Genomic DNA, 20,004 nt, shown 5'->3' on the forward strand with positions numbered 1-20,004 from the left:
GGTATTTCCATGTAAATCAAATTTAATGGCCAACTCGTACAAGCTCTACGTAAGTATTTAACCGTGAATGGACACATCAAAGGTCCAAAATTGCGATATCATTGTTTGGCGTGCATGTGTGCTGGTTCGATTACAGTTCTATGTGATATAATCAAAAATAAATTACACCAATTAGATGTCATTATACCGAATGCTCACGAGAGGGGCCGTGACCAAGCAGGAGTTCACACTCGTGACTAATCAGCTAATGAATTAGGACGGGAACAGAGTGTAACATTATTGTTGCGGCATACCACGTGATACCACGCAGGAATTATTCATCACGACTTGGTAACTTGAAATATTTTTAATTAGCTTAGGCTGTAGTGTCTGTGTTTTATACAAATATCAATATGAATTTCGTAGCAGTTATAAGGCATAGAATAGATCCAATATGCATATATATTTATAGAGACTTGGTCGCAAATCTTTAAAACGATTATGGTGCTATTCCATCATGAAAGTTTGGTAAACCAACTAATACGACGCGAACATGCCAAAGTTGAATACTTTAATGCCTACCATGATCGAAAGTATATTGGCAAAAAGTCTATTGTTGAAGACCATTTTCCAAACTGACTGATTGCGAAAAATTGTCACATACTACAGACTTGGTATAGTAACGAATTCGACATACGACATAATCTACCATGTTAAAGTTGAATAGTTTAGTGTTTGCCATAATCGGAAGTAGGCGAAAGGTTAATTTTTGCAAGTTCATCATACTGACTAAGTATGTTATTAAATACAGGTAGCTTTAGATTTTAGAACATTGTAACATGATGATGATGTCGACATCGCAACGCAGAGTCGGGTATATAACTACTATGGTGACTATTGATTTGCTATTAATAACTTATTTTCCATATAATAGCATAATCCGGTTGAATTAAAATAACTTTTATTAAATTTAATAATCAGTATTGATATATAGTGATTATTATTAATATAATCCATTTGATCAGTGGTTTTCAACCTGTAGTGGTACGTGAAGTTATTTAGGGTGTTACGCGGTAAATGGGTATCTTTTCAACTAAAATTACAGCTTTCACAAATTTTTGACGTAATTTTTTCTACTGCGAGAAATGCCTTCATCGAATGCAAAAATAAATATGGCTACTATATTTTGAGATCCAGAAGAGTGGACACTTTCTACAAATCACAAAATTTGTAATATCGGACGAGAAAACGGGTAATAGTAAAATCTTTACAGGAAATACCGCTGTGTTGAATAAAAAATAAAAGGGTATATTTTCACAACTTGACTCCCAAAAGACCCACTAGAACTTACGGATTCCACATTTAACGTCATTTTAGTTATGTCTGTGTATACAGTGTACAATCGCATGGCTGTCAAAGCTGTAAAGGAGGACGAATTGCCAAAAAGCAGGACATTTTCGATTTTCTGATAAAGGACAACATATATAGGCTAATAACCCTAACAGATAGATACAATATGCGTCATTGGGCACAGTTGCAACCCGCCTAGAACAACTTGTGGAGAAGAAACAATTGCAACCATTACATAAAAATTTTGGTTTGTTAGTGAATGTTATTAATATAATCATGGGCATATTAGCTCGTGGTACCCATTTGTTTCGAAATTTCCGTGCCGACTTATTTGCTAATCCGCCCATGTTAATAATCATATAAACATTTCGAGTAAAGTTGAATTTTCCGTTCATTTGTTGGTACGCAACAAAATCATAAAACCTCGAGGTGGCAAGAAAAAGGTTGAGAATCATTGGATCAAATCAATAAATACTACTACAATGCATATATCACAATGATACCCGCTATTCGATGAGGTTTCGTTTTTGTTGGCATAACTCCAGTAGGTGCACCGCTGACCGGAGATGTCACTATAGTGAGAAATTATGAGGTTCGAGGTTTAGATATGCCTTACGACACATGTGTAACACATTTGTATTATTCCATTCAAAGATGCAGTTGCAATGATGGGAATTTCGACATCACTTGTCATATAGATCAAGGTGGAGTATCTATTTGGATAAATTTCGTTACTTATGAGGATTATTTTCTGTGACGCAATTGTAGCCAATTTCATTTATATCGCCTTCAAAATCTAAAATAGAATTACAGTATCATCACTGGTGTCTGATCTTGAAGATATATTTGTGTATTGATCACAATAAGTCGGAATTTTACTAGATAATCACGCACAGCGTGGCTTCAAGCAATTCCAAGCAGTTTGATGACATTCAATGCATCACATTTCATTTGTCATCAAAGTAGGTAGGAAATCCTAAATAGCTTTTAGTGACCGAGTTGGCTTACGCCCGAGACTCGGAGTACAGTATTTGAATTGCAAATTAAGTAGTCTTTGTCGACTTCATGAACTATGAAGTGATGAAGTGTTGGGGCAGTGGTTCTCAACCGCGGGTCCACGAAGTATTTTCAGGGGGTCCGCGAGATCTCTAAATTTACAAGATGGTTGATAACCTAGTTTGTATCTATTTAAATTAGGAAAATCACGATGCAGTTTCGCGTCATATTTACATGCACGCGTTACCGATCCCAAAGAGGTTACCTACTCGGTAGATGTAATTTACAACAGCTTCCAACGGGCCTTCATGTACTACTGAACAATCCTATAATGTTACATCCATTAATAGATTATGTGATATTGACCGGAAGGGGAATATAACCGCCTATCAACCCTCCCACTCAGGCCTGGCGCACAAAGCCCTAGTTGCTGAGCGCCATAATACCCCATACCCACCCACCCACTGGTAAAACTCCAGGACTCACGTCAACGGACTGGCCGTCTGAAATTAAATACCCTGCTGTGCAAACTCATTTTAATTGTTAAATTGCCAATAGCCTACTGATACAAACATATTGATGTGTAGAGATGTTTTGTTAAGGATTGTGGAAAAATAAAAAGTTGAAGCAGAAAGGTCAATCACGATGACGTCAAAATGTTTGCAGAGATCAGTTTTCTCCTGTGATATACACAATCACTATTCCATAATAAATTCAAAATGAACTGCTAAATAAAAATGACCAGCCTGGACGTTATATGTTCTTTAAAGATCTGTTTCTCGATTTTGGTGCCATGTTTGTTGCGATCATACTCAAATTGGTCGTCAGAAGAGTTACGCGTTATTATGACATTCACCGCCACCTGTCTTCGTGGAAATGGATTAAAGGAACTCGTTCATATCACGGCGCGCATGCGCGATAGCGTAGTGGTATAATCCACAGCTACAACACCAATGGGTCGTGGGTGCGAATCCGACCTACAGGTAGACTCCAGAATTCCTACATAAGTGTTGGAGATTTATTTTCAAGAAAAGTAATTTTGTTAGTATTTATCGCTAGCCTACAGTTAATATTTACACAAGACAAATGACGATTGCACAATGATTGAGCCAAAATTTAACTAAAAGGCGAGGGGGTCCGCGGGGGTCCGTGACGGTGCAAAAAGGGTCCGCGCAGACAAAAAGATTGAGAACCAATGTGTTAAAGGTTTATCTAGGCTACTCCTCGCCATGTTGTCCACCAAGTGGGCCGTGCTACAAGTCGGCAGATCATAATGAAAAGTGTAAATGAAACACCATGAATATCAAAGCATAACAGCTATGAAGTGACATAGTTCCGTGTAAATGGTTATTTCAGGTATAGGCAACTCAAATAATGGTCTCCTACACCTATACTTGTTTCATGTCCCATCATTAAGATGCGGTCAGCCTATATGCAGTTGTTCGCTACCTTTGCTGATGCTGCTTCACAGATCAAAGTTATTTGCAAGTAGAGAAAATAATAGGGACTATATTATATACACCAGCGGTCCTTAAACTTTTTGAACCGCAACCCAAATCTGAGTTTTATTTCATCTCGCGACCCAATCCTCACGCATCGACATGGATGCATTTTTAACGTCAGTATACTGCGCATTTGTGGCATGTATGAAATCGAGGTCTAGACAACCAGTTGTACGTAATGCAGTTCCATGAAACAAGTGTGACGCACGCACTTTCAAATCAGGGTGCAATATTTTCCTCCGTGGGCAACATTTGTACTCTCGGGCTCATGGACGGGGCTACTCGGTGTCAATCATTTCGAAGACCAGACATATCAATATTGAAGATTTTGGCCAACCAGCAACGGTCATTTTGGGCCAAAGTTTTATCGCATTAATATTGCGTTTTTAGCACCACATTTTAGCCGCAGCCGCATGTAGGCCAAAGATTTATGCCTTCATGTGTCCCGGCGCGGGCGGAAAGGGCGCCCACGAAATACCGCTGGACACCCCCAGACTAAAGCAGCTCAACGGTCTCTAGCGGTGTTGGCGATACTAGAAATATTCTGCTCTTTCACAATTGCGAATAAAAGTGATTAATTTCTGAAAATTATTCGTCCTAAAAATATCGGGTGCGGCAATTACGGCCGCGCACTTTCCTTCCCTTTACCCTATCTGAGTATTACTCGCGTAAGTTAGACCTTTCCAGAGAAGCCAATGTCAGACAAATCTTATCGTGACATTAAACCAATTTGTGTTCTACAAAGGTCGGCATATTTTCGTGATTTGTGGCTATAGTACTCAACATAGTGGCCTTGTATATGCAAAACAAGCACAGGATGTCGCGCAAAGCGAGAAGAAATTTTGTTGTTGCAAAAAATTTAGCAATCGCATTGGGCGGTCGCGACCCAAATTCATACCCGTCGCGACCCATACTTTAAGATCCCCTGTAATATACAAAGCAAATCCCGTTGTACTATAGGTAAGTCGAAGTAATACATCAATGAATTTCCAGATGGGTCTGTGGCGTCTTGATGGACTTGGCTCGTTAATCAATCAAACCTGTACATTGCACAACTAGCTACCGGTGATTCTTCATGCCTGTCGGCTTGGACAATTACCAAACTTTCGCGGGAAAATGCGTGCCGCGTGGATCTTTTGTGATAATTTAACCGACATATTCTCAGAAAGAGGTCATGAGGTACGGAATTTCTCTTTAACTTTGAAGAATGGTAGTTATGCACATGTTATTGTGACATCAGACGTGACTCGGCATTGATAGCATGATTCCAGAATCGACATTTAACAGAGCAAGACGGAAATCACGAGTCTTAATTGATTTCCGGGTTCTTCGGATGGAAGGTTTAACGATAGGTTGCATTTGGCGTGATAAAGCTACTTCAAACCACACATCATTGTTAGGACCGCCAGCAATTCGGTATTCTCAAAAGATTTGCTGTTTAAACATATAAGATAAGACATAAGAGGAATATAGTTATTGTAAAGTTTATGTATCTGTTCCATCACATTCGAGCCAAAATACAAGCAGATTTTGAATCAGGGGTGGGCAACGTTTTATTTATTTTTGCTATTAACGGCTGAATTTCGAACACTTATGTAGCCTACGGCCGCATTCCACATCATATCCGTAATGAACCAACTGGACGCCAAATACCCATGTTAAACTGTCCAAGTGTCCGTGAATTCCGGACCAACCTAGTTTTTCATATCGGCTTACGATATGCGCCGAAGTCGCGAGTGATAATGTTGGTGACCAAGTTGGTATTTCTTCGTGAGGCGCATCATTTCTCCTCTGCTGTTCGCATCTGTACCATCCTACCGTGGGGCTCAGATTGAAAACGGTGCTATATTGAAATCGAAATATTAAGCCGCATCGAATCGCGCCTAGCGAGGAGAAAATTTCAAGATTAATTATAGTAGGGTTACCATACGCCCTCTTTTAAGAAGATTTCTCTTCTTTTTTGATTTTTTTGAAAGTGTCCTCGGAGGACGCTTAAATGTCCTTTTTTGAGAATTTTGGTTATATTACGCGGAACTTGGAATAATAGGAAATCAGCGGCCAAGTAACGATCTGACGTGCATTCCGGGACCTGACCATGAGAGAAGTGACTTTTTCTTAGAAATTGGTATTTCAGAAGTTGAGCCGGAAAGTTGACCTTTTTTCTAGTCAACCGACCAATAAGTCGGGAAAAATTTACCATTTTCTCAAAATTTTACTTCAGTATTGTGGGTATCAACATTTTGAAAAAGTGTCATCTTTTTAGATTTCTAAAACATGGTAACCCTAAATTATAGAATCTCTCAAAAATTCGGAAATCAATTCGCAAATTCAATTTTCATGTCGACGGCCGCCAACACATACCAATTGAATTACGTGTCGACAGCCGCACAAACTTGCTGCTACGACCGTAGGTATGTCACCCCTGTTTTACGTAATGAATGCTATAGTCTGTGCTCGCGACTACAGGGCCACGATCTGACAAGTCCATTTCGCTCATACCTACACATGCTACATCATTTTCACTGCTTGTCCTTTTATGTTAACTTCTGTCGCTTTTAATTCAGTGTTCACAGGCGGCTCTTATTTACAAGTTCTCGGTAAGTGACTGGCAACATACGGCCCGCGACGGGGTTTTGGACGGTCCGCAGACAGTTTCCACTCTGAACGAGAAATTCCAATCTGAAAGCATTGACAAATTTTATGCATTACTAAATGAATTCAAGTTTGCCAGCTTGCGAAAGGTGGACATGAAACTATACTTGTTCTATCCGGATCTACATAAATTCGTGAGCAAACATGTTTCATCGTGAACATTAGCAATAGTTGCGTTCCAATATAACTGATGTTTACGTGCAGTCATCCAACATGCAGCCAGAGTGCAAGGAACTTGTTGATAACTTTGATCGACCATATGGCTCACTGACTTCAACAGCTATTGAAGTACATTGCGTTCATATATTCAATATATACTGTTTTTGGTCTCTATGCTTTAAGTTATATTACTTGTATAGTTGGATAAATACATGATTAATTTATCGGTTCAGGAATCCGGCCCGCCAAGAAGGCCTACTCCATTTTCCCAGATCAGACCAGCATAGACTGTGTAAGTTTCCCGCCCCTGTTCTAGGTCAAGGTGGGCGTTTGATCGTAAGAGAGACTACTGTAGTCGTTTCGACTACTTCCTATCTTTTCGTTTTATTGTAATCTTGTAGCGATTTGAAATGGTGAAATTATAAATAAACTGAATTGAACCGATCTGAACTGAATGCTAGGGATGGTGTGAACGTGAGGTTCACGTTCGCGTTCTGCGTGTGAACCTCGGAAATTTAGAGGTTCACGTTCACAAACGAACCTAGGTAGGTTCTGGACTGTGAACCTTTTTCATATATAACAATTTTCACTTCATTATAACAACTTTGGTTGAAATTTATTGCATTTCAACCGCAGGCCACTCTATGCATGGCGCTGGCAGCATAAAAAATCAACACTAAACGAGCATACACCTTGGCAATCTCAAAAATTTTACTTGATTTGTTACAAAAGTTTGCTCGAAATATCCAGTTTCCGTTTGTGAATATTTAGTGACTCTCTGCTGTGAGCTTCACCCGCAATCACACAACACCAAGAGGGAATTACACTACATGTAGGCAGTCAGCGAATGATGGTTATTCAACCAATCAATGAAATTGATATCGTTGTCTTATGTAAAAAATCTGGCATGTGTAGGGGTTAATCTTGACTTCATATGTTTAATGTATCATAAAAACCAAATCCGTGTGATTGGGGTGTTGGCTACCGCCGTATAACTTGTTATTGGGATAATCGGTAGCAAGTATAGAAACCCGTTTTACACCTTCTCAATAACAACATAGCAATTCTCAGATGTCGAATACATTGTCCAGTCTGGCCTAGACCGTTAGGCGTAAGCTTATATTCCCTTGCAAGTCCTCGTCGAAAGAGTTGGCAAAGCGACGGAAGATATTGATTTTATAGTATTATATCATTTGATTACCCCAGTTGATACATTTGGCGACGTTTGAAACGTCAATATGTACTTCAGCATTGTGGAATTATGTGGCCCGAGTCGTCGCTAGGCATCGTGTACAACTGTACATTAATATAGGCTATCACTTCACTGAAATGTAGGGTTGGAATTAGCAATATGACGTCACGTGACGTCATGAGGTTCACGTTCGCGTTCACACAGAACCTTTCAAAAAGGTTCGCGTTCACACGAACCTGAACCTTTTAGAGGTTCACACCATCCCTACTGAATGCTATACTTCATGCAGTGAAAGTTTTTTTTTCTTCTTCATTTTATTCGGCATATGCTAAAAGACATGATTGAAGATTTACAGGAATAATATATTTTAGCACTTTGCTGTGTAGGATCTAAGATAACTGAAAATAACATTCAAAGAAATAATCGTATATTATATGACTTTCCGTAAAGACTTGTAAATCCAGCATCCCAATTTCCGATGTGATTTATATGCATAAATATTTCAGCAAAGCATATAGTGTGCTAGTGTAACGTATTTCGTTGTCTGCTATCTTTCATATCGGACCCATACATTCACGTGCCATATTTCCAAACGCAATTCAGAACTGGCAATGGATCACGCGTATATGGCTTGCCCTACAAATATAATTCACGCGTCACAGCAAACGTAATGTTCGCCTGCTACAACAGTGCTTCCAATAATACGGAACAAAGATATTGTATTGGATTCACGGTAACAGGAAGACATACATATGTATCGAGGAGCAAAAATTTCATGCGTATCTGGTTTACATTGTATAGCGCGAATAAAAGCAAAGATATGGACATTGGCAAGTCTGTTCAAAGTAGCAATCATTGGTACTCAAGTAGAAGTAGAAGTTACATAAATTTCTACTCGAGTACGAGTAGAAATTTCAAAGTAAGTGAAAAAGTAAGTTTTCTAGGACTAGAACCACAAAATGAAAACTGATAAGTATATTTAACCTAAGATCATAACCACTTGAGTCAGTAGCATAAGCAGTCAAAACCTATGCTCGAGTAGTGAGTACTCCGGAAAAGTACAAGTCCTTGGTTACTGATCGTCTTTAAATATAGGATGTTATAGAAATAAGAACTTATAATGCACATATTGCAATACGCATTTTCAGTGGATAACGAAACAGGGTTAAATCTCAGTATTGATGGTTCCCAATTCGTTCATTAGTTCACTGCGATTGCCCAATGCCCATACACCAGATTTAGATTCTCACCATCATCATCATTGGTTTATTAGCAATTTTATCAGTTCAATACACCACAAAAATGCGATACAATGAAAAGACAGGAAGATGTCGAAGCGACAAGGAGTAGTCTATGGAATCTGACACCCACCTTGGCCTAGGCGATGTAAAGAGGAGGCATGCACACTGAATGAAAGTAAAGAAGATAGTATAGAAGAAGAATGCGACAAGAAATAGGGCGGCATGTCATGGGAAGCGAGATCGATAGGTCAGTCGTGGTCCGGTAATCTTGAGGATGGACTGTATTTATTTAGTAGTAATTGCTTGTATTTCGACTTGAATGTGGACATGCTCGTCGACTGTCGGATGGCCGGCGGGATACTGTTCCACACATCAGGTCCGGCATATTTGATGGAGCGATGATCTTTTCGGTCGATCATATGATATTTGGACGACGTGGACGCGCGTGTGTTGTACTTGTGTGCTTTTGATTCAGAGGTAAAGAAGTCATTGAAATATTCGGGGCAACGACCGCAGTGAAACTGATATACATAAACTTGGCGATTTCTAGTTTCCGCATATCTTTTATGTTTAGGACGCCGAATCTCTTCAGCAGCGACTTATTGGAACTTGAACTATACTGTAGATGAAAGCTCATACGAGATGGACAAAATAGTTTCCGTGGGCTGATCGCTGTTGGAAAAGGAAAAGGTGAAAATTTTCTAGTTGACCAAGTATCGCCGCATGCTCCGGAACCAGAATATATTCGTAATCGAAACATTCCTGATATTTTTAAAACTGCGAATGGCGTGACCAAAGCACACATGGTACGACTGTGGGGTTCGACGCCTTCCAAAATGTTAAGAACCACTGTTGCAGAACAATTAGCTTACACTACAATAGGCAGCCATGCTAATTGTGTGGATAACAGAATTTCTGCCGCTTCCTACAAAAGGTGATTATAAGTACAAGACTAACAATCATTACGAAAGCGGTCACAGATAGAACTACAACTATAATTGTAGTTGATGACCCAACGCCTTGGGATGGTTTGGTAACATCTTCAGCGGGTGCTTCAATTGATTCTTGACTCAGCTTGATAACTTGCTGGGTTGGGGCCGGCGTAATGGGTACCGGATGGTCGAGGTAATGCGCGAGTGTTTGTATGATGAAGTGAACTTGCTGAAAAAGGTCGTGGGATTCGACTGTGTGTCGTGCGGCCGCTCCGACGAGGTCGACGTCATCGTAGGTTAACATTCCGGAGTCGATGATGTCGTCGCCTATTTCAGTAACGACCTGAAAGGAGTAAATAAATATTTACCTGGTTGTACTCATACGCGACATGAGAAACTATTTTGCTGTCATGGGCTGTAAAGGTAATATCGAGGCCGGTAGAGGGCGATGTTAATCATGTTTCGGTTTCGTCCATTATCGGCATGGATTTTTACTGGATAGGAACATCGTTAGAGGCGTACACTTTGAACCAGCAGTGGTTCACAACTTATGTATGGAGCCGCAGCATGAAAAGGCCAAAGTACTCTTAACGAACATTTTGAAGCATGTACCTCAGGATTACACCATTGAGATTATTCAAAATCAGGCACATATAGACTTCAATTGATTCGGGTATTTTAGTAGGCCTATTGATAGACGCAGATTGTCGAGTGCTACTCATTGAAACTAACTGAAAATGCATATCATTACTAGCCTACTATATATGTCATTATGTGATATCTCTCCATACATACCGGTACCTAATGTATATGTTTGCGGGGGATTATACGCTGAGTAATATAGGACTTCTTGCGATTTATACTTGACAATGAACCGTTATTGTGATAGTTATTTCATTACCTAGCAGTGAGTGAGAATGAGTCGAATATACCTAATCCTATGGAGATATCTCAGGGGTGTAGTGGGTTTTGCTTTCGTGTATCACCTCAAGAAATTCCCAAAAGAACCTACATCTATCAGGTTTCGTGTATTTTGACTAATTAGGTGATTGACGAGACATTGGTATAATGATTTATTGTAACCTGTTGGAATTATCGGAATTTGGCGCATTACCAGATTTGCTAACCCGTAGGAATATATTTCTTGGCATGTATTGCTCACCGCATGGTCCTGTAGCGATATCACAATAATGATCTCTTGCTGGCATTCCGTATCATCCGCTTTCCAATGACTCTCCTGGAGCTCCTCCGCGAATTTTCTGATCACGTTCAGTCTAGACAGGCCGTGTCTAGAGAAAAGTACATCGTTAGTACGAAGTAACGGACTCAAAACTCATTGCCGTGATGTCTGGCAATACGTATATACTGTACGTTGAGTATAGTATCATACTGGAGTCGGACCGATACCGATCAAACTGATAACTAGCATCTTCACCGATTTTCGAGTCGATATTATCGGCGAAACGATTATATAATCGGTCGGGCTCTGAGTGAAAACAGGTCCATCTTCTCCACCATAGCAAGCGGCAATTGGGATAGGGTTCATGGCAACCCCGTGTAAAATAGGGCCTAAAACAGTGGTTTTCAACCTTTTCCGATTGCGAACCGGTAAAATATTATCGCAATTCTTGAGGACTTTCAAAAATCAAAATCAATCTAGACTAGAATTTAATAAAGACAAAGTCATAAGTCTGCATTTTATGAACTCTAATTATAATCACAACAGAAAACTTTCTAGAATACGTTCTAAATTTTAGAACCAGTCTAAATTTGATGTTTTATTTCTCTAATCATTGGGCAAGCTTCCAGTTTTAGATGCAGAAAATCGCAAACTGTGTATATTTGTTTTGACATCTCCTGCCGTAAAATGAACTATAATGCTACTCACGGATTTCGCAGTTTTTGGATCACCGCCACCAGGATAATTGCGTTGTGGACGTAACAGCGTCTGTTCGGGCATGGACAGTGGCTGTGGTTTGCAGCATTCCATAACTCTTTATTCAGTCTGTCCGCAGCTTTGGGTCCTACAGAGAGAGACAGATCGCGTATACCGCTAAGGAACATGCTGTGGTTTTTGTGAATAAAGTGGAATATTATAGCAACCTAAGAGTAAGGTACACCACAATGGCCGTGATTGGGGAATTATATGGTCAACCCTCGATTGCGAATTCGTGATGTTATCAAATCACAAACTTGTGTAACCCATGCTATTGATATAGATATCTGGTGATTGGATGAGGCACTTTTAGTCTGAGCGTCTATAAACGTCTTTGCATAGTTCTACTACGAGTCCTTACCATAGCGTGTGTGTGTGTGTGTATATTACTCAAGATGTACTTTAGAGATTCTCAAGTTATGAAATTTTCTAAAGGTAAGGGGCTGAAATCTAGCTGTAACGAAATAATATTGGATCACTATGGAAATACGTAGATATTCATCAGATGACAGATATTGTGGCGCCCAAATCTCGTTAGGTTAGTGCCAAGGTGTCAATGTATAGCGTTTTCGTTTTTTTCATTGTATATTATAGTGTAATTGTGACTATTATTCCGTGTGCAGCACAAACAAGATGTTAACTTTTGCCGCATTTTCAATCTAATAGATTGAAATGAATTTATATGGTGTGTCTGCAGTCTGCATATTCCGTTCAAAAGGATTTTTATGTAGGCCTACGTATTAGCTACTGACCTATTCACAGATCAAATCAACAATACGACACGTAATTAAGTTTGTGACGATAGTATCACTGATATTAGTTAAATATGATTCGGTCTTCCTCACCTCCTCCTATACTGGTGTTCAGGAAAACCCCGTCTGGGTCGCAAAGCCAACCGGATTCCGAAATCCCACAGCGTTCCGGCGCGTATCTTGGATCGGGCATGTCCCTAGCTTCCCACCCCGTGACTGTAGCCGTGACCGAGCTAGTATCCGCTTCGTAAGCTTTGATTACTGAACCCCAGGTAATGTGGTACATTGACGCCACCAATAGTGTCATAGAGATAATTGCATACATATTGCTTAGTTGCGTTCAAACCTGAAAAATTCCAAGCGTCTTGAGAACGTAATCGTTAAACGTTATTGAATATAATTATTGTAATCCCTGAAATAATGTTAGCGTAATTCTACCGCGAAGATAATTGTTGTACTTCTGACTACAGACTGTTTTGTAGTATTGTGAAGCGATTGTCGACCACCAAGCCGCCTATACAGAGCGTGTAGCTAGAATATTGAAGTAAATAGCATGCGTAACGTTACGAAGTCTATATCCCTCATAGCATAAGAAATCAACTTTAATTATGTTTACCAAATTTATCGAACGACTAATATGATGACAAAGGCGATTTTTGACATCTTTTGACATCACGAAACTTTTAGACAAAATCTGACTTATGAAGAACTCAAGTGTTGTTAAGTTACGCAACAATGTATGAAAAGTCGAAATTTATTGCGGAACAACAGAGGTACGTTGCTGCATTTTGTGATAGTCAGTCATTTATTGAAATTTTAACGATTCAAAAGAACCACAAGATTGCCATATAATGAAAATGGTACGAACAATTTTGACTTAGTTTACCCTTCAAAAATTAATCGTCTTAACGGTAACAACTGGCATGAATTTTATTAACACTGCCCATCAGTGTAGTTTGTTATTCATCGATAAGTTAAGAAATCACGAAGAGAGTACCTTAACAGATACGTTATTCATGGAACGTTAATGTCGACCTAACCAACCGAAACCGAACATGAGAGTATACTTCGCTTATTTATGCCTCTTTGCCTCGATTCGGAATGGCATGTGTCCCTGACCAGAGTCCATGGATGCCTGACTCAGTTGACATCATTGTAAAGCTCAACAAGGCTCAGTAACGTAACGAAATTCCCGCTTCAAACTATATTACCGATACTAGAGATAGTGTGGAAATGAGACTCTTTGAGACTGGAAAAACATAGATTCTAAAGCGAGACGTCGTCTTATTCTTGAAAATCAGCAAAATAACATGATGTAAGTTTTTCCATCGAAATAGTCCCAACAAACTACATGGTGACGGACGGAACTATTTCCATTAATTAAATCGTCATTGAAAGCACGAACTGCTATAAATTGTCGATCGCTGCATCACCTGCATCAGTCTCTGCGTTCCTATTACTGACGGATCAAACTAGCAATGATGCGATATGTATATGATTATTACCGAGTTCGAAAACACATCCGCACACCTGGAGGTACAGATGCAACCTGTTATTGATTCTATACTTTCAATTCAACTATTCAGCATCAGATAACGCAGATCAAAGTATACTATTACAACAACGAATTGGTTTTCACTTTCCTACTTAATATGCATGCTTTTTTCATCAATCCTCGCATCGTATTCGGTGATGTGGTGATATTTCATGAGTCATTGCTGCCATCAGATTGTGTTTTCGCGAATGGTTAGATACATACAAAGAACGCACATTTGCTGATTTTTGATTCCACAGAACAATGTTGATGTTACGTGAACTGGTGCTGTAATTCGGTTGCAGTTTCATCAGAAATATATTATATGAGTCAGAACAGCATCTGCAATATCCCCAAGATATTTCTCCTTTCTCTGCGCCACATCCCGAATTCATATAGCATCGATTATTCGCATATGGCCGTGGTGAGTTGTGCTTCGAACTAATCAAGCGTATGTTGGTATTCCTGGGCAATAATGTGAGTAGTAACGTTACGTACACGTAGGCTGCTCTGAATATCGGACGAATTAGGGGTGGCAGATTGTGCTGTTCTAATTAGGGCTGGTCGAAATCTAGTACCTGCCTGATATGATGCAGAGTATAAGCCTTCAAGGTTTTCGGACCACGACCTGACATATCGATCTCGCCTTCAGCCACATGGCGCCTCTTTTTGTCGCTTATGTTTGATTACTATATCTTCTTTTAATTCTCATTCAGTGTGTATGGCCCAGTCACAGGTGGGTGTCTGATTTCAAAGACTACTCCAAGTCGTTTCAACACCTTCGTATCTTGTCATTGTATCGCAGTATTATGGTGTATTGATCTGATAAAATTTTCAATAAACTGAACCGAACTGAATAGTAAAAATAACTTGAAAAGTTGAAATATGAACCTTATTGCGTCCACAAGGAAAATAATGCCAGCTACACGCCATTAAAAGCACGCTTGTATTTCCTGACTATGGTCATTTCATCACGCTTCGTATGCTGGTCTGTCCATGCTGGGAGTTGATCAGAGAAAATTCCTTTCCATGAATATTCGTAACCTTGTGCTAAATGTTTTGTACGCTAAAATGCGGCCAATAGAGGTTTCAACGTTGCCAAGACGGAAAGACAGTGTCGAAACTGTATGAGTCGTTGGCCAAACTCTAGTCAGTCTAGCTAGTGCCGAGAGCCTATCAGTTGCCGAGAGCCTATCAGCCAGAGTTGGACAACTAGAAAATTCTCAGCTCTTCCAAATTCAATTACAATTACAATTATAACTTCAGTTTTTCCACAAATTAGATTAAAATTACAATTACTGAATTTGCAAAACCTTGGTTATTGAATTAAATTCTGTAAGGCATACAACAGAAAGTCAGTTCAGCTCGTATCAAATCATAGTTCAATTTCATAAGCGCGAGAATGGCGAATGTCTGTACAGCAAGCTTGGCTCGTTTCGCACCATACAGTTCTCCTGAAGCGTTTCAGGAAAACCAGAAATTAGATTAGAATTCAAATTAGAGCATAGACCCATTTCACAAATTTTATCATAATTAGATTACCGGCAATTCGCTCCAACTTGTCTAATTACACAACTAGATTTATCGAGCCCAAGTCTGCTATATAAATTCGTTACTTATAACCGATTCTTACTACTCAAATATTTAAAATCGATATTCGACTAGGATTCTAATGCTTAGATACTTGTGCCCAGCCATATCGATATAATCTAATCACCACTTCATTTGTTCTGGAACTTGCGACTATAAAACGATAGTGTGGCATTATCGATCCCACAGACGTTTGCGAATCGATCGATATACCACAGAAGATCTGAGATTATCGCCACATCTGTAGAGCGTGAATTTGGATACTGGCAAGTTCAAATATAATCATTCAGATTCGTGATTATGTGTAGATGGCTGAGAATAATTACTTTGTCTAATCACGTTCGCTTGTGCACCTGCACAAATGCCTGAGTACGCGCGGAATGAAGTCCTTGCAAGCCGCTAATCAAGTTGTTCAGCACTTGAGCACGGTATGGATTCTGACGTCGGTCTTCGAAGAGGCTAAACTTTATTTTGAGACAGGATGAAATTAACTTGCGCTTTGTTATTGCATAATGGAATCGGTATGTATACATCTATAGTACATCACTGTACTATCACTAACATCATTAGTGAATGAATTTGCCTCTGATTTTCAAAACATGATATGTCAAGTCGAGTAGAGTCATTTCCCATTTTTAAGAAGATACCGCGAGTCAATTTGAGTCAACGAAAATTGCAACTCGAGTCATTACAACCCTGATATACATACATAGGAATGGACTACTTGAAGCGACATTAGCATGCCCAGTACACTAGGCCCACGCGCTTTAGACGGGCTCAAACCAGATGGTACGACGGTACGTGTACCCAGAAATATATGAGCCGTGTATTTGTCATTATTGCGTCACAACGACAAAATTCTTTCTATATTTCGAATTTGATCAACTGCATTTACTGACGTTCGCTCCTGATGAGAGGCAGTCCAAAAACTTCGAGTGGAATAAATTTGGCAGCATGAACGTATTGTTTGCTGCAATATTGAAGTTCTGTACTTCTAAAAGCCTATTTACAGTATAAACTAACTATACCCCATCATATCATACATGAATTGTAAAGAGTCCCATGGTCGTCTGGAAAAGCCACTCAAAACCACATGCATTATCCTGGCTTCTAGGTCAATTAATACATTATTATATATCGGCCTCGACGGAATACCTGACTCAATTTTATCATCTTGGCTTAATCTCCTTCGGTACTGTCTGATCAAGCCGATACCATCGATTTCAGGTAATCGAGTTCAAGACACGGTGTACGATCTTGACAATATATCAATTATCGAAATCCCGCGAGACGCGCAACAATCCCCGTCCAACGCGCGAATGTCCGTGCCGCAGTGAGATGTCACATCCTAATTATGTTTGTCAGCATTTCGGGCGCATATCGATCGCGGAGACCCGACAGAAGTGTTTTCGATCATGCAATATCTCACAAGAATAGGAAATTATAGCGCTTTGTTAAAGCTTATCGAAGTCTTCCCCGTGGGATTTGAAGGTATGAAAATTCGAATTATTCTGCATTATCAGTAGGCTGAGTAAAGTAAACTATGTACCGAATGAAATTGCCCCGCTGAACAATGTTCTGTTCGTGTCTGAGTCTTGCGATTACATTTCATTGCATACGGTATAATGGACCCATGTAGATCAATCATACTGTACTGTACATGTACAATGTACGTATACAATTGAGATCATTATTACTAAGTAGGTATCGAATTAACATGGGTGACGATGAAGAGTTAATAAAAAGCGATAAGCATACACTATATACTCAGTACTTCTTGTAGACGAACTGCATGTATATTTTATATAGTAATATACTACTGTAGCCTAATGGCACCCGCATGCTGCTGCCGACATTCGAATTATGCTCCATTGACACATAACTCCATTTAAATCAAGCGATGTACTCCACCTGTGAGTTGTAATCTCGGTTAACTCGAGATGTTGCGTGCTTCATTAGCTGAACGTCTGATCTTACGAATTACAGAGAACTCAATCAATCATAATTTTCGGGTCATTCTACGTTTATAATGTGGTTACTAGTACATCTTCGTAAGATAATTCGGAGATTTAAATGAGACTCGTATGACGGTTACTATAGTAAATGGGTGGATTTCGTAAAATTGACCAGCGCGAATTCTACTTTACAATGTTTTCTCCTCTTCTAGATCATAGAGCTCCGGGAAACGGCGGTGATAACTGGAGCGATGACGCGACCTCACTTACATATTGTGACGAGTGACGACATAGTTTATTTTTTGTGTTTTTCTGTTAAGGCCGTTTGGACGCTTCAGTCAAAGACGGTGGTTCCAAACCTAGTGTCGTTTTCCTTTATTCTATGGATCGCGAAGATGTTGAACGCAATCATCTTCAAAAATAGGCCGTGCGTAAGTCTGGGCAAAGGTGCCAACCTTTTTTAGTAACCAGCTTGTCCAATTTCGAGCTGGGCCGCGGAACATTTTCAAATCGGTAATGGAGTCGCGACCATAAACGGTTGGAAACCACCGGATGTGCGACCTGCTGGAGCGGACGGGCATTCCGGCTCGTAAATAATCTTATCCGATACGGACCGCCATACGATTTCATCTGGCCTGCGAAAAAATCTGTCGCAGGCAATGAGACCAACTGAGAATAGCAACCCTAGCAATCACCGGAGCTCGCATTAGAGATGGCTCAATTCAGGACCTATGTTCCACTGCTCTATACAGTCGATAGGCAAAGCATTGCTCATGTGACGTCATATTGACAAACAATGTGTTCGTACTTCATTCTAAAACCCGCTAAAGAGCGTCTGGAATTTCAGCTACAAAAATATGGTAACCCTAAGCTACATGCTGCACACTGCATACACTTCAGAACCTGCAGATTTCCACCAGGTATTATTATAGGGTGTATCGATCTCATTTTAGTGGAGAGCAGATCGCAAAAAGACATGCTTATTGCTTTCATACTGGTGATCAAACTATGTTAAACCCACGCTTATTGACTCTAGCAAAGCTCATGTACAACACTTTCATAGCATATTAGGTAACTCTCAATGTAATATCTATGATTTGTCGAGGCGACAGAACTACACTAGAATATTTTCCGACCGCTATCCACAACATAGAATCACGTTCTACCCTCATCTATATATGGTCTTAGACAAGCCCATACCGTTTCTTATCTTTACAATGATCAAAACGCTTATGGAGCCGAAAGCTTCACCATCCTGTCCTCTTTACACGAATTGCTGTCGCGTTTCATATAGAAATGAGGCTGACGTCTGTTATCAAATTTACTATAATTACTAAAGTTCTAGCTTCCTAGCAAAACGCCGAAAATGCTAATTTTCTCGCGCCCCTAGGCAAGCGGAGGTCTGAAAGCGAAGAGTTGCAAGTTTTAAATCATAAATTTGTTTCCCAAATATGCTGATCCTCGCGAAAGCCCGGCTATTATGTAGTTGTTACAAACCTCGCTACATATAAACCGTAGGGCTTTTGCTTGTTTGGAATTCGAAAAGTGTTATCGCGGGGAGCAGCTTCCGTGGTGTACTTTCGCTATCAAATCGAGGGAAGTGGAGACAAATTTACACCGGAGAATCGGTGGTGGCAATTTGTTAAACTGTCGAATTTGCGCATCAAAGCGATCACGACATATATCAGAATACCTAATTTGCGTCGGTAATGAGCCTCTGTTCTTTCAAGTTCTCCGCGATAATTTGAAATTTTTTATTGAGCATTGTATGCAGATGATGCTATATCATATATGGAGTGAAATCCATAAATCAGTTCTTTCTACATCGATACGATACGATCTAAATTCTAGTCCAGAGGTTCTCGACCTTTTTGACCTCGCGGACCGGTAAAACTTCAGACGAAATGTCGTGGACCGGTTAACCTTCAAATATATCAATTTTAGGATAAATACGTTCCTGACATCTAAATCAAGTTAGCTGTGGTATCATAATGCTCTAATTATTCGAATAGCGTCCAAGTTCCTTGAATTGTTGTGTTGAGATATAAAATTCTAATATATTTGGCGGACCGACAGGAAACGTGCCACTGAACGGCGGTTGAGAACCGCTTATCTATAGTCAATACTAGTCAGCACTCAAGATTACCGGACATCGATCTGACATATCACCCCCGTCTATCGACACACGCGTCATTTATTTTCATCATTACTCCGTTGATGTTATCCCTTATTTC

At 39.8% G+C, this 20,004-nt stretch overlaps 2 protein-coding genes across 2 annotated transcripts in view; one reads left to right on the forward strand and one right to left on the reverse strand.

Annotated features, from left to right (window-relative positions):
- The window catches only part of LOC145438653 (protein mono-ADP-ribosyltransferase PARP14-like), a 362,844-nt gene that overhangs the window by 19,284 nt on the left and 323,556 nt on the right, over positions 1–20,004 (forward strand). The gene's annotated exons all lie outside the window — the stretch shown is intronic.
- LOC145438646 (uncharacterized) lies at positions 9,679–13,280 on the reverse strand. Its single transcript, XM_080315993.1, has 4 exons — positions 12,785–13,280; positions 11,892–12,027; positions 11,166–11,292; positions 9,679–10,346 (listed from the first exon to the last, which is right to left on the reverse strand). The coding sequence occupies exons 1-4, from the start codon at positions 13,014–13,016 to the stop codon at positions 9,963–9,965; spliced, it is 879 nt and encodes a 292-aa protein (XP_080172119.1). The 5' UTR covers positions 13,017–13,280; the 3' UTR covers positions 9,679–9,962.

This window comes from Botryllus schlosseri, chromosome 5 (assembly GCF_051294905.1).
Source record: "Botryllus schlosseri isolate E-star chromosome 5, Bs_hap1, whole genome shotgun sequence".
Classification (NCBI taxonomy): Eukaryota; Metazoa; Chordata; class Ascidiacea; order Stolidobranchia; family Styelidae; genus Botryllus; species Botryllus schlosseri.